Consider the following 16,105-nt stretch of genomic DNA (forward strand, 5'->3'; position numbering starts at 1 on the left):
AGATTTGTTGTGTTGTTAGCCTTGCTGAAAAGAAGTGCCTTTGAGTGTTTTGGGGGTGGACTGGTGGGACCATTAAAAAAAGAAACAATGATTAAGTGTATAAAAAGCAACATTTACAATATAAATGTGTATAACTGTAAACTGACCTCACTGCAGGTACTTGGCTGGGCTAGAGTTTGGGAGGTGGGAGATGAGAGGCAAATGTAGCACAGAAGTCTGGGAAGGGGTATGGAAAGGAAGGCAAAGGTCAGGAGAGATTCATAGATTCATAGATATTAAGGTCAGAAGGGACCATTACGATCATCTAGTCTGACCTCTGGCACGATGCAGGCCACAGAATCTCACCCACCCACTCTTGCAATAAACCTCCCACCTATGTCTGAGCTATTGAAGTCCTCAAATCATGGTTTAAAGACTTCAAGGAGCAGAGAATCCTCCAGCAAGTGACCCGTGCCCCATGCTACAGAGGAAGGCAAAAAACCCTCAGGGCCTCTTCCAATCTGCCCTGGAGGAAAATGCCTTCCCGACCCCAAATATGGTGATCCGCTGAACCCTGAGCATGTGGGCAAGATTCACCAGCCAGATGCCCAGGAAAGAATTCTCTGTAGTAACTCAGATCCCACCCCATCTAACATCCCATCACAGGCCATTGGGCCTATTTACCATGAATAGTTAAAGATCAATTAATTGCCAAAATCATGTTATCCCACCGTGCCATCTCCTCCATAAACTTATCGAGTTTAATCTTGAAGCCAGATAGGTCTTTTGCCCCCACTGCTTCCCTTGGAAGGCTATTCCAGAACGTCACTCCTCTGATGGTTAGAAACCTTCATCTAATTTCAAGTCTAAACTTCCCGATGGCCAGTTGTTCTTGTGTCCACATTGGTACTGAGGTTAAATAATTCCTCTCCCTTTCCGGTATTTATCCCTCTGATATATTTATAGAGAGCAATCATATCTCCCCTCAACCTTCTTTTGGTTAGGCTAAACAAGCCAAGCTCCTTGAGTCTCCTTTCTTAAAACAGGTTTTCCATTCCTCGGATCATCCTAGTAGCTCTTCTCTGTACCTGTTCCAGTTTGAATTCATCCTTCTTAAACCTGGGAGACCAGAACTGCACACAGTATTCCAGATGAGGTCTCACCAGTGCCTTGTATAACGGTACTAACAACTCCTTATCTCTACTGGAAATACCTCACCTGACGCATCCCAAGACCGCATTAGCTTTTTTCACAGCCATATCACATTGGCGGCTCATAGTCATCCTGTGGTCAACCAATACTCCAAGGTCCTTCTCCTCCTCCCTTACTTCTAACTGATGCATCACCCCAGCTTATAACTAAAATTCTTGTTATTAATCCCTAAATGCATGACCTTACACTTCTCACTATTAAATTTCATCCTATTACTATTACTCCAGTTTACAAGGTCATCCAGATCCTCCTGTATGATATCCCGGTCCTTCTCTAAATTGGCAATACCTCCCAGCTTCGATTCGTATCATCTGCAAACTTTATTAGCACACTCCCACTTTTTGTGCCGAGGTTAGTAATAAAAAAATTAAATAAGATTGGTCCCAAAACCGATCCCTGAAGAACTCCAGCGGTAACCTCCCTCCAGTCTGACAGTTCACCTTTCAGTACGACCTGCTGTAGCCTCCCTTTTAACCAATTCTTTATCCACCTTTCAATTTTCATATTGATCCCCATCTTTTCCAATTTAACTAATAATTTCCCATGTGGCACTGTATCAAACTTCTTACTGATATCTAGGTAAATTAGATCCACTGCATTTCCTTTGTCTAAAAAATCTGTTACTTTCTCAAAGAAGGAGATCAGGTTGGTTTGGCACAATCTACCTTTTGTAAAACCATGTTGTATTTTGTCCCATTTACCATTGACCTTTCTCCTTCAGAATTTTTTCCAAGACCTTGCATACTACAGATGTCAAACTAACAGGCCTGTAGTTACCCGGATCACTTTTTTTTCCTTTCTTAAAAATAGGAACCATGTTAGCAATTCTCCAGTCATATGGTACAACCCCTGAGTTTACAGATTCATTAAAAATTCTTGCTAATGGGTTTGCAATTTCATGTGCCAATTCCTTTAATATTCTTGGATTAAGATTATCTGGGCCCCCTGATTTAGTCCCATTAAACTGTTCGAGTTTCGTTTCTACCTCAGATATGGTAATATCTACCTCCATATCCTCATTCCCATTTATCATGCTACCATTATCCCTAAGATCCTCATTAGCCTTATTAAAGACTGAGGCAAAGTATTTGTTTAGATATTGGGCCATGCCTAGATTATCCTTAACCTCCACTCCATCCTCAGTGTTTAGCGGTCCCACTTCTTCTTTCTTTGTTTTCTTCTTTTTTATATGGCTACAGAACCTTTTACTATTGGTTTTAATTTTCTTTGCAAGATCCAACTCTACTTGACTTTTAGCTTTTCTCACTTTATCCCTACATGTTCTGACCTCAATAAGGTAGCTTTCCTTGCTGATCCCTCCCTTTTTCCACTCCCTGTATGCGTTCCGCTTTTTCTTAATCACCTCTCTGAGATCCTTGCTCATCCAGCTTGGTCTACAACTCCTGCAGATGAATTTTTTCCCCTTTCTTGGGATGGAGACTTCTGATAGCTTCTGCAGCTGTGACTTGAAGTAATCCCAGGCCTCCTCTGCCTTTAGATCCATAAATTCTTCAGTCCAATCCACTTCCCAAACTAATTTCCTTAATTTTTGAAAGTCAGCCCTTTTGAAATCAAAAACCCTAGTCACAGATTTATTTTTGTTTATCCTTCCATTCAGTTTGAACTGAATTAGCTCATGATCACTCGAACCAAGGTTGTCCCCTACAACCATTTCTTCTATGAGGTCCTCACTACTCACCAAAACCAAATCTAAAATGGCATCCCCTCTTGTCGGTTCAGCAACTACTTGATGAAGGAATCCATCAGCTATCGCATCTAGGAAAATCTGAGTCCTATTATTATTACTAGCACTTGTCCTCCAGTCTATATCTGGGAAGTTAAAGTCTCCCATGATCACGCAGTTTCCATTAGTATTTACTTCATTAAAAACAATAAAGAGGGCTCCATCCATATCCAGATTGGATCCCGGCGGTCTCTAGTACACCCCAAGCACTATCCCAGGGCAGGCTCTAGTAGTTTTCTTCCCCAATGTGATTTTTGCCCAGACGGACTCTGTCTTATCCATTCCATCGCTTCTTATTTCTTTACTTTCTACCTCATCATTGATAGACAATGCTACTCCACCACCTTTACCTGTATTTCTGTCTTTCCTAAATAGCACAGACCCTTCAATAGCTGTAGTCCAGTCATGACGACTATTCCACCCTGTTTCCGTTCTCCCTAGAATATCTGGTTTCACTTCCTGCACCAGTAGTCTAGTTCCTCCATTTTGTTACCTAGGCGCCTCGCATTGGTGTACAAACATCTTCATTTTTGCTGTTTGGCCTCGCTCACGTTCTTTACCCGATTAGGCCCGGTCATTCTACAGCCAGTGTGACCTATTGGACTGGTATCCACACTGCCCTTCCTCCTTATGTCCATTCTCCTACCCACGGCTGTATCCTTTCTTACTTTGTTTTCTTCCCTCTCAATGCTAAAATCCGGCGTGGAGATTACCTGGACATCTCCCAACCATCTCCCCCTAATTCCTAGTTTAAAGCTCTCTTAATAGTTGTGCCAGCCTCCATCCTAGAAGTCTATTTCCTTCCCTGCTCAGAGGAAGTCCATCCTGAGAGAACTGTCCTCTGTTCATGAATGCCTCCCAGTGGCCATACATCCCAAAGCCCTCCTTCTAGCACCACTGCCTGAGCCATCTGTTGATAGTCATAATCTTGTCACACCTTTGTTGCCCTTCTCTAGGAACAGGCAGAATCCCACTGAAGATCACCTGAGCCTCGATTTCCTTAAGCGTCTTCCCCAGCGTCGCATAGTCTCCCTTGATACGTTCCAGAGAGAATCTACCGGTATCATCTGTTCCCACATGAAGGACCATCAGTGGAGTCTTTCCCGCTCCCTTTAGGATCCTTTTCAACCTCAGGTCCACATCCCATATCTTAGCACCTGGAAGATAGCACACCCTTCTATTCTCTGGATCAGCTCCGGTTATAGGCCTGTCTATTCTTCTCAGTAAGGAGTCCCTCAGTAAGGAGTAAGGAGTAGACCTGCCTTTTCCTGGTGACGGTGCGATTCTCCAGTCTATCCCCTGTTCCCTCTGGCTGCAAGTTCTTTCCATTCCTATTCTCCCTTGTAATCCTCTTCAACCCATCCTGCATCCTTCTGGGGCTCATATTTGGTATAGTCTCCATTGACTCTTCCCCTTTTCCTATAGGACTAGACACTCTTCTCTTCTTCCTTGCCCTTCCACCTTCAGTGACCACCTGCTGAGCCCCTTCTTCATTTTCCAACTCTGCAAACCTGTTCTTGAGCTCTATTTCTCCTTCACTAGCCCATCTTTTCCTCTGCCTGGCATGAAGCCATGCTTCCTGGACTCAGAAAGGAGAGCATGGAGGCAGAGACTTAGATAATATGCTTGTACCTTCCCCTATTTGTTTTCCAATATCAATAAATGTTTTTCAGTGCACTTTACAAACATCAACCATATGATTCCATTGTATAATTTTCTTCACATATACATAGTGGTTTTTTTCCTGGAAGAGGCTGAATATTTAAATAAAAATAGAAGACAAAGCAAGAGGCAACAAACCTATCTTAAAGGAATGTTAAAGATGAACTTAGAGAGGTAGGAGATAGAGTGACCATCTCTGTTTTTTTCTCACCATGGGGACTGCAATGCAGAATCATTGGGGGGGTTTAATCTCTAAAAATTGCTCTGCGGGTTACAGGTCACAGTTTAATGCACTTTGAGGGTGGAAAAGGAAGCTGGCTGGCAAAGTTTAAGTCCAGGATGAGCTAGTTCCCTCATCCGTCCAGCAAAGCATTTGCAATATGGGATGCTTGTTATTAAGGGGGAAAAAATCTGTGTAAATATTGCCCAGGGGAAAACTCTGAGCAAACATTTAGAAGGATTTACTGAATTAGCCCAAATGCTATTTCTGATTCCTACTGTGAGAAAGTAACCTGGCACTCCACAACCAGGAATTAGGGAAGCAGAGACTGAATTTCAGTTATCTAGACCAGCTATCACTGCGTTAGCCTATTAAAGATACTGCAGTGAAATAAGCTTGGTAGGGCACTGTGACTATACCAAAAAATGATGGCAGGATTATTTGAGGAGGGAGCTTTTCTGATCACTTATTTCAGGATGGTTACTAGAGAAAGTTACTACAGGACTGTCTACATCCTGGAGGAGGATGGAGGGTCAAATCCTGAGCTCCTTGGTCAGTGGGGGGAATTGAGGGGAAAGTGCCTGAGATAAAATTCAGAGTAACAGCCGTGTTAGTCTGTATTCGCAAAAAGAAAAGGAGTACTTGTGGCACCTTAGAGACTAACCAATTTATTTGAGCATGAGCTCACGAAAGCTCTAAGGTGCCACATGTACGCCTTTTCTTTTTGAGATAAAATTGCGGCTCTGGGGAGGTGTTTGGGGGCTGAACTGCAATTGGGGGGGGGGTCTGATCACTCACTGTTCAGGGTTTGTGGGGTGATCTGTGGGTGATTTTCCTGGAGGGGAGATTAACTGAGGCAGAGGAGGGTCTACTTGGGAGACAGCAGGTGAATTGTGATCCCAGCGGGTCCTGCTGGCTTAGTGCCAGGGCTCTGCTGGATGATCTGAGGGTGGCTTTGCACGGGGGAAATTGTGTGTGGGACAGACCGGCTATTTAGAGCTGGAAGGGGGCAAACTGCAGTGCCGGTGGGTCCTGCTCACGCAGTGCCATGGCTCTGGGGATGGCCCGGGTGGGGGGGACTGTGCCCGGGGGAGGGGGCATTTGGGGTACGGAGGCTCTGTCTGGGACTTGCGGTCCCGGTGGGTTCTGTGCCATGAATCAGAGGGTGACTTTGCCCGGCCGGGGGGCGGGAGCTGGGGGTGTAGAGGGGCTGTTAGGGAGCTAGAAGGGGGCGAATCGCACCCCCGGGGGCTCCGCTTTGCCCGGGCTGGATGACTCAGGGGCTGCGGTCCCAGCCCCACGCGTGGCGGCTCCGGAGCGGGGCCAGGCGCGTGTCCCTCCCGGGGAAGCGGCTCCTGTCCCGTCCCCCCGCCCGGACCCCCCAGCCCAGCCCGCCCGGACACTCACCGGGAGGAGCAGGAGCGCGGTGGCCGCGGCTGCGGGGACGCTGAGCTGCGGCGCCGGGCCCCGCACGGGGCCGGGGGTCCCGGGGCGCTCCCAGGGCAGCCGCATCTCCCCGGAGCCAGCCCCAGAGCCCTGCTGCTGCCCTGGCCGGGAGCGAGCGGCGGCTGCCGCGGGGGGGAACCAGCTCCCCGCCTCCTGCCGCCGCCGCGCCGGGGCCGGGGCAGCCCCTCCCCGCGGGGCCGCCGGGGGCACCCTCGGCCCGGGGGGATCCCCCACGGGGAGGGGGTTATTCTGGGACCTGGCCCCCCAGCCGGCGCAGCGCCCCCTCCCTGCCCAGGAAAACCGGCGCTCCGGGAGCCAGCCCTGTCCAAGGGCAGCCGGGTGGCCGCTGGGGGGGGGGGGGGGGCAAGGAGGGGGGGGGGGTCTTGGGACACCTGGGGCAGGAGACAGGAGCTGCAGGGCCCGGTGGGAGGACTGGCTCCCCAGGGCCCGCTGGGTGAGTCCTTTAGTCCTGTGCACAATGGGTGTCATGAGGAGGGCTCCCGGGAGCCACAGGCAGACAGAGAAATGCAGCCAGCTTCCCTGTATGATAGTCATTGCTTAGGAACAGGAGGACTTGTGGCACCTCAGAGACTAACCAGTTTATTTGAGCATAAGCTTTCCTGAGCTACAGCCCACTTCATCGGATGCACAGAATGGAACAGGTAGATACATACATACATACAGAGAAGGTGGAAGTTGCCATACCAACTGTAAGAGGCTAATTAGTTAAGGTGAGCTATTATCAGCAGGAGAAAAAAACTTTTGTAGTGATAACCAAGATGGCCCATTTAGACAGTTGACAAGAAGGTGTGAGGATACTTAACTTAGGGAAATAGATTCAATATGTGTAATGACCCAGCCACTCCCAGTCTCTGTTCAAACCCAAGTTAATGGTATCTAGTTTGCATATTAATTCAAGCTCAGCAGTTTCTCCTTGGAATCTTTTTTTGAAGCTTTTCTGTTGCAAAATTGCCACCTTTAAGTCTGTTACTGAGTGGCCAGGGAGGTTGAAGTGTTCTCCTACTGGTTTTTGAATGTTATGATTCCTGATGTCAGATTTGTGTCCATTTATTCTTTTACGTAGTACATCGGGTTTCCCAAATTACATGATACTTTTACAGTAATCTAACTGGGCCTGATTTTGGAACAAGAACCTGTTAATCCTCAAATTACAATTGTATATACTCAACTTTGGGTCAGGCTACAAAATACATACACGAGAGTAACAATCCCCCTCAGCTGGCACCCCGCCCCCCGCGTGCCCGCACAGCTGGTGTCCCCCTTCCACTGGTGGAAGACGTGGCTGCCATCTGAAATCAAGGCTCACCCCAGGGAGGAAGTAGTGGCATTTCCATTGGGGAGAAGGAATCCCACCAGATTCAAATTGCCCGGAGTGAATAATCTGAGTGTGTGCCCCTCCCTTTGGGTCTTGGGTAAAGGCTACACCTCATCTTCCGCCAATGGGGAGGTATTCTACACTCCGGACAGAGCAGTGCAGTGGTGAACCAGGTCGTGTATCCAGTTTAGATAACCCAATGAAGCTCTTTCAAACTCCAGCTTCTTCCTAACGCCCTTTAGAACTTCAGTGGGAAACATATTCACAAGGCAATTCTGCTTCCTCACTCTGCTCTCCCTTTATTTATTCAGCTGTTATTTCTATTTCTATTTGCCCGCTTGGCCCCAGAGGAGAAGTCTGTGTTCAAGGAGCCCTGTTGGGTTAAACTCAATGTTTGTTTTGGTTAAAATAAAATTGTGCACTGACTGTTAATAGAAAAGTTTTCATAAAAATGGAAATAAATCAATTCATAAATAAAGGGGAACCGAGTGTTTTACTGGGATGTAAAGATTCCCTGGCCGGGCGGGAGACACAAACACAGCAGGATTTGCACTAGAGGATGAGAACTTAAATGACCGTAGCCTGGGCCTTTCAACTGGATTTTGTTCTGGGTCCCTTCTCGGACTGTGCTCATGGCTGGAATATCAAAAAAGAAGTTGATACATTGGAGAGGCTCCAGAGAAGAGGCCTAAGACTGATTAAAGGATTAGAAAACAGGCCTTATAGTGATTGAGTGGAGGACCTCAGTCTAGTTAGTTTAACAAAGAGAAAGTTAGGGCTTGTTCGCACTGGCATTTTACAGCAATGCAACTTTCTCGCTCAGGGGTGGGAAAAAACACCCCCCCGAGTGCAGCAAGTTTCAGAGCTGTAAAGTGCCAGGATGGACCGTGCCCCAGTGCTGGGAGCTGTTCCCCTCGTGGAGGTGGGTTTTTTTATAGCTCTGCCGCGACTACACAAGCCAGGTTAAGGTGCCAGTGTAGACTAGCCCTTAGGAGTTAATTTCATCACAGGCCATAAGTACCTGTATGGTGAACAAATATTTGACAACGGGCTCTTCGGTCTAGCAAAGGTATAACACAAGCCAACGGCTGGAAGTCGGAACTAGACAAATTCAGCTGGGAAATAAGGTGGACATTTTTAACAGTGGGGGTAATTAATCCTTGGCACAATTTACCAAGGGCTGCAGTGGAATCTCCATCACTGGCTCTTTTTCATAGAATCATAGAATCATAGAATATCAGGGTTGGAAGGGACCCCAGAAGGTCATCTAGTCCAACCCCCTGCTCAAAGCAGGACCAATTCCCAGTTAAATCATCCCAGCCAGGGCTTTGTCAAGCCTGACCTTAAAAACCTCTAAGGAAGGAGATTCTACCACCTCCCTAGGTAACGCATTCCAGTGTTTCACCACCCTCTTAGTGAAAAAGTTTTTCCTAATATCCAATCTAAACCTCCCCCACTGCAACTTGAGACCATTACTCCTCGTTCTGTCATCTGCTACCATTGAGAACAGTCTAGAGCCATCCTCTTTGGAACCCCCTTTCAGGTAGTTGAAAGCAGCTATCAAATCCCCCCTCATTCTTCTCTTCTGCAGGCTAAACAATCCCAGCTCCCTCAGCCTCTCCTCATAACTCATGTGTTCCAGTCCCCTAATCATTTTTGTTGCCCTTCGCTGGACTCTCTCCAATTTATCCACATCCTTCTTGAAGTGTGGGGCCCAAAACTGGACACAGTACTCCAGATGAGGCCTCACCAATGTCGAATAGAGGGGAACGATCACGTCCCTCGATCTGCTCGCTATGCCCCTACTTATACATCCCAAAATGCCATTGGCCTTCTTGGCAACAAGGGCACACTGCTGACTCATATCCAGCTTCTCGTCCACTGTCACCCCTAGGTCCTTTTCCGCAGAACTGCTGCCTAGCCATTCGGTCCCTAGTCTGTAGCTGTGCATTGGGTTCTTCCGTCCTAAGTGCAGGACCCTGCACTTATCCTTATTGAACCTCATCAGATTCCTTTTGGCCCAATCTTCCAATTGGTCTAGGTCCTTCTGTATCCTATCCCTCCCCTCCAGCGTATCTACCACTCCTCCCAGTTTAGTATCATCCGCAAATTTGCTGAGAGTGCAATCCACACCATCCTCCAGATCATTTATGAAGATATTGAATAAAACCGGCCCCAGGACCGACCCTTGGGGCACTCCACTTGATACCGGCTGCCAACTAGACATGGAGCCATTGATCACTACCCGTTGAGCCCGACAATCTAGCCAGCTTTCTACCCACCTTATAGTGCATTCATCCAGCCCATACTTCCTTAACTTGCTGACAAGAATACTATGGGAGACCGTGTCAAAAGCTTTGCTAAAGTCAAGAAACAATACATCCACTGCTTTCCCTTCATCCACAGAACCAGTAATCTCATCGTAAAAGGCGATTAGATTAGTCAGGCATGACCTTCCCTTGGTGAATCCATGCTGGCTGTTCCTGATCACTTTCCTCTCATGCAAGTGCTTCAGGATTGATTCTTTGAGGACCTGCTCCATGATTTTTCCAGGGACTGAGGTGAGGCTGACTGGCCTGTAGTTCCCAGGATCTTCCTTCTTCCCTTTTTTAAAGATTGGCACTACATTAGCCTTTTTCCAGTCATCCGGGACTTCCCCGGTTCGCCACGAGTTTTCAAAGATAATGGCCAGTGGCTCTGCAATCACAGCCACCAATTCCTTCAGCACTCTTGGATGCAACTCGTCCGGCCCCATTTTTAAAGCCAGATTGGATGTTTTTTAAAAAACATAGAAGATCAGGGTTGGAAGAGATCTCAGGAGGTCATCTAGTCCAACCCCCTGCTCAAAGCAGGATCAACCCCAACTAAATCAACCCAGCCTGGGCTTTGTCAAGCTGGGCCTTAAAAACCTCTAAGGATGGAGATTCCACCATCTCCCTAGATAACCCATTCCAGTGCTTCACCACCCTCCTAGTGAAATAGTGTTTCCTAATATCCAACCTAGACCTCCCCCACTGCAACTTGAGACCACTGCTTCTTGTTCTGTCATCTGTCACCACTGAGAAGAGCTCCATCCTCATTGGAACCCCCCTTCAGGTAGTTGACGGCTGCTACCAAATCCCCCCTCACTCTTCTCTTCTGCAGACTAAACAAGCCCAGTTCCCTCAGCCTCTCCTCGTAAAATATGCACTAGTTCCAAAAGGAATTGTTTTGGGGAGTTCTCTGGCCTGTGTTATGCAGGAGGTCAGACTAGCTGATCACAGTGGTCCCTTCTGGCCTTGGAATCTATGCAGCTGAGCACCCTCCCGAGAGACAGATGGGGATGCAGCAGTTAACAAGACAATACTGATCAGCATGATGGGAAGCGGTCTCCATGTGGGATCGGCGTGAGATACACTGTGTGGTACCAACTGCATGAGTGTGGCCATAGTGAGCTTAGGTATTGTAACAATGACAAAATACTTGCAGGCAGAAGGGTGGTTATTTTAAGGTCCCAAGCCTGAAAAGATTTCTACTTTTGCTTCCCTTGCAGTAGTTCCGTTGATTCAGTGTCCAAACTGAGTGAAGGGCATCCTCTGATTGTGAACTCCTTGGGGCAGGGCCGGGGTTTTTTTGTGTGTGTGTGTTTGCACAGCTCCTAGCACAGTGGGGGACTACCACAGTACAAATAAAGAATATTAATAAACACAGAGCACAAGCAGGGGAAAGTAAGTTTGATTGTTTAAAATCATTTGGGTTTTATTAATCTGATGTGTTAATAACAAAATTATTTTTAGAGATGATTGGTAACCTAACAGTAGCTGCATCAAATAGTTATGGTTTAAGAACGAACACAAGAACTAGGGTTTAAGAACTCAGGGAGTCACCAGATGAAATGAATAGGCAGCAGGTTTAAAACAAACAAAAGGAAGTATTTCTTCACGCAATGCACAGGCAGTCTGTGGAACTCTTTGCCAGAGGATGTTGTGAAGGTCAGGACAATAACAGGGTTTAAAAAAGAAGTAGATACATTCATGGTGGATAGGTCCATCAATGGCTATTAGCCAGGATGGGCAGGGATGGCGTCCCTAGCCTCTGTTTGCCAGAAGCTGGGAATGGGCAACAGGGGATGGATCACTTGGTGATCACCTGTTCTATTCATTCCCTCTGGGGCACCTGGCATTGGCCACTGTCAGTAGACAGGATACTGGGCTAGATGGACCTTTAGTCTGACACAATATGGCCGATCTGATTTTCTTATGTAAGAACTCTCCTGCACTGCCTGAAATGTTGCACAAAGGAAACTACATTTTCCGTCCTTACTTTCACCTCCTCTGTTTCAATCCTGTTGCAAAGGCACCTACCTGACCAGGCAAAGCTGCTGAGACCAGGTCTGAAAATGGCAGTTCCGGGAAGGAGAGGTGCACAGTTCTGCCGTGCAGAGAGAGAGAGCGTGCAATGGAAAAGGCACACAATGACATTTAAAACCAAGAACACAATAATAAGGCCGGTAAGGAAAGCTAGCTTGAGGGCTCCTATTAATAATGAATATAAGGATTTCCAGAAATAATGGAGGGTCATGTTCAATAACTTGTGCCTCGCTGGATATTTTCCCCACTCTGACAATAGACAGACACCCTGGGTTGTTTTTTTTTCAGCCCCATTAATAAGCCAGCACTTGCAATTACACTTCAACAGTGACTTTAAGTGGAAAGGAAGAGAAAAAATGATTACCCTTAAAGAAACATCTGTAGCTTGAAGTGATTCCGAACTGTGAAGACTGTGGAATTTAAGAGACAAGCAGAAGCATTGTTACTATGTATTATAAAAGGCTCCATTCACTGCGTTTCCCTGCCACCCTTCCCTTGTGGACATTGTCGTCTTATAGAATAGACCCGGGGTTCTGCCTCGGCACTAGGCAATGCTCTGAGATTCATACAACTCCCTCTGCCTGTGGCTCTGTGTCCAAAACTGGGTTCCTCTCCTGGCTCCCTGGCAGTGCCACTTCAGAGCCATGCCAGCCATGCTAGTGCTCATGGGCACGCCCGAAAGAAGGGTTCCACAGAGCCTTGGTGGAAAGTCTAGTTAATACTGTTTGGGGGTGCAGTTAACCTGGACTGGTCTCTTGAATGGTGACATAAATCCTGATTCAGGAAAGCGATTGTAGCACATGCCTCAGTCCATCCCGACTCAGGAAAGCACGCAAGCATCGTCATCTCTTTAAGCACATGCTTAGTTCCTGTTTACTTCAGTGGGACTTAAGCACGTGTTTAACATGAAACGTGCTTAAAGTCTTTCCCTGGGGATGCTTTCCTGAATGAGGTGTGGCAGGATGGGAGGAAGGAGATATACTGTTGCTCTGTGTCGCCTAATGACATGGTGGGTCTAAGTGTACACCAAGGGCTCCGGAGGGGCACCCCGAGGTGTGGAGTTTGTTTTAGGCTGAAATCTGAAGATATATGTGAAATTATTCTTATATCATGCTAACAAACTAGGCATTTGGTTTGGAATTGGAATTGAAGCCACCTCGACACCTCATCAGTGGAGCTGTCATTTCAATGAACCATCAACAGCTTTTGTCTGAAGGAAGAAATATGATCCTGGACTGGATCCTGCCCAGTCAGTGTCATTTTTGCCCTTGACTCAGTAGGATCAGAGTTGGGCCCTTTAATTAGTTGACAGGAAGATTTTCCTTTCCCTAATGAGTGTATTACACTTCTATTGTGTTTCTGATGCTACATTAGCCTCAGTTTCAGCACAGCAACACTGAAAAGACCCTGATAATAATGGGCTAGATGTGTATTGTAAAGATCAAGTTCTACGTCTTCTATACCCTGCTTTAAAATCCATTTTATTATTCTCAGGCTTGGGATCGGTCCCTTTCCACGCCACTGTTTTTGCAGGTTGCAGTTTCTAAGGCTGCTTCCCAAGTTCCATGCCCATTCTCCAATCACACACATAATCTGTTCAAATAATATTCATTTTACAAGGGTGCTAGTGTGGAACTAGAGGGCTTTAAAAAAGCCTGAGGGCAAAAATGTCAGTAAATATGTTTCTAAGGAAATAAATGCCTTAAAGGTCAATTGCAAAACTTAAAAAAAGAAAGGGCTGAATTGTAGCATTTCCTGCACCGTGTGCTTAAGGAGTAGAGAAGGTATGAAGACCATGTCCTACAGCCCTCCCAAGACTACACCCTGCCATGCCCCCTATGTTTTGCCAAGCAATTCACCCAACCCACCTCTTCCTCCTTTTCTCTTTGCTTCACATGCTTCATTTTTGGAAGGATACTTGTTTGGCTCAAATAACTGCTTGAACTGGTGGGTTTATTTTTGCCTCCCTGATTCCTCTTTTGTTTGAAGGTGTGTGTGGCTGGTTTGTGCTTAACTAGCTTCCATGCTGAGTCAGAGGATTTTGATTTTCTCTCTTTTGACTTTCAGGCCTTTTTGGACAAGCTTCATCTTTTTTTTTTTTTTAATCCTGCTTTCTAAAGTGTTGTGTCACAAGGCTAATTTTTGGTTGGATTCCTCCCTAGCGGATGCTGAACAGAATTATATTGTGGTCTCAGTTACTCACTGACTCAGCAACAGTTACTTCTCGATCCAAGAATATTGATCTGTTACCTTAGACTTTCCTCACGTGCGCTCTAGCTCAGTGGGTCTCAACCTTTCCGGACTACTGTACCCCTTGCAGGAGTCTGATTTGTCTTGTGTACTCCCAAATTTCACCTCACTTAAAAACCACTTGCTTACAAAATCAGATATAAAAATACAAAAGTGTCACAGAACACCGTTACTGGAAAATTGGCTACTTTTCATTTTGTCTGTATGAAATTTTAGTTCGCACTGATTTCATTAGGCTTTTTATGTAGCCTGTTGTAAAACTAGGGAAATATCTAGGTGAGTTGATGTAGCTCCTGGAAGACCTCTGTGTACCCCCAGGGGTACACGTATGCCAGGTTGAGAACCACTGCTCCAGCTGTTCTAAGAAGCACTTGTTCAAGATGTAGAAAAACTGACTCTCTAAGCCTTCTGCCAATGTGCCATTCATTACGTTTATTAGTTTTAGTTGCCTCTTTGAGCTGACAACATTGCAATTACAAATTGATATTTTTAAAACAAAATATTTGAATATTTCATCTCTCATTTAAGATTTGCCTTCAGCTCTTCATGCGCTCATACACCACTGCAAACACATGAAATAACCCTCCGGTTTTCACATAGCTGTAGGATGCTTATGGCGTTAGCAAAGGAATCGCAGACATTTGACTCAGTACTTGGCAGGTAAGTGCAGGAGGAACAGCTTGACAAATATTTATATAATGCCAATGCTCCTGGGTGGTTTCTGTCAGTAGGGGGGAATCAAATCTAGTACCTCTGGATCTTAAGACATGAGCCTTCCCTGCCCGAGCTAAAGGACTCAGCTCTTTTAACCATGGCTGTAGCAAGCTAATCAATCTCTAGCTGGCCTACCTACCACTAGAGGGGGACAGAGTCCCCGTTAACTAGGTATGGCTTACATTCTCCCCCTGGCCAGGGAAAGAGCCTCCCAAGCTTCAGAGACAACTCACTTTGGGCCACCACTTACAATGCTGATGGCAGTGGTTAGATTGTCAGCAGCAAGGATCAAACCTGGGCACCCTGGATCTTAATGCATGTGTCTCTGAGCTAAAAGACTCACCTCTTTTAACCGAGGCTCAAGCTCCAGTGGAGGTATCCACCACTAGAGGGGGAGAGAGTGCCTAACCAAGTAGTCATAGCTTACATTTAGTTTTACAGTGTCACCCGTGGCCCTGATGTTCCCGTTTTACACTCTGTAACACCATTAAGTCAGTGCAGTTACACCAGCAAAACACAAAGGTAACACACTGGTGAAGCAGACCTGTAAAATGTAAAGAAATGAATCCTGCACTTCCGTACTCTGACAAAACGCTGCTACAAGCATCATCTCTTTCTCCTCATCTCCACACCCCAACTAGACCCGGTGGGGTAATAGATTTTCTGACCTGTGGAAAATTTCAAGGTTTCGGTGGGGGGGAAATCATCCCAAACCATGACATACCCCCACAATTTCAATTTTTTGGCAAAATGCAATTCCCCTCAGAAATGTAGATTCAGGTCTGTTGAAAGTTATGTCTCAAGGTCGCCCCCTTGGGGTGAAGGTGGGCAGCACCTCACTACCTTATACACACCATTCCATGGGTGATGGCAGACCTCTGGTCTGGTCCTGGAGTAAGGAGTGCAACCCTCCACCTGTATCTTTTTGTAAGTCCACCCCCTTCTGGGGGATGTAAACCAGTCCAAACAAAAACGGATATAGTTCCAAGGTTCACAGTGGGCCAGGCATCCTCCTCATGCAAAGATGGGAAGCAGTCTTTCAGGCTTCCCATCTCAGCTCTTACCCTCATAGGTGCTGGAACTGAGGGTGCGGGGGGTGCTGAGCACCCCCTGACTTGAAGTGGTTTCCATGATATCCAGGGTTTACAGTTTGGTTCAATGACTCTCAACACCCCCACTATAAAAATTGTTCC

The 16,105-nt window shown here is 46.5% G+C and overlaps 1 protein-coding gene across 1 annotated transcript in view; it reads right to left on the bottom strand.

Moving 5' to 3' along the window:
* CRHR2 (corticotropin releasing hormone receptor 2) overlaps positions 1-6,329 on the bottom strand; it is a 246,317-nt gene extending 239,988 nt beyond the window's left edge. The window contains exon 1 of the mRNA XM_073334745.1: positions 6,225-6,329. Coding sequence (XP_073190846.1) covers positions 6,225-6,329 — 105 coding nt within the window. The remainder of the gene's footprint in view (positions 1-6,224) is intronic.
* Between the last annotated feature and the right edge of the window lie 9,776 nt (positions 6,330-16,105).

Source organism: Lepidochelys kempii, chromosome 2 (genome assembly GCF_965140265.1).
Source record: "Lepidochelys kempii isolate rLepKem1 chromosome 2, rLepKem1.hap2, whole genome shotgun sequence".
NCBI lineage: Eukaryota > Metazoa > Chordata > Testudines > Cheloniidae > Lepidochelys > Lepidochelys kempii.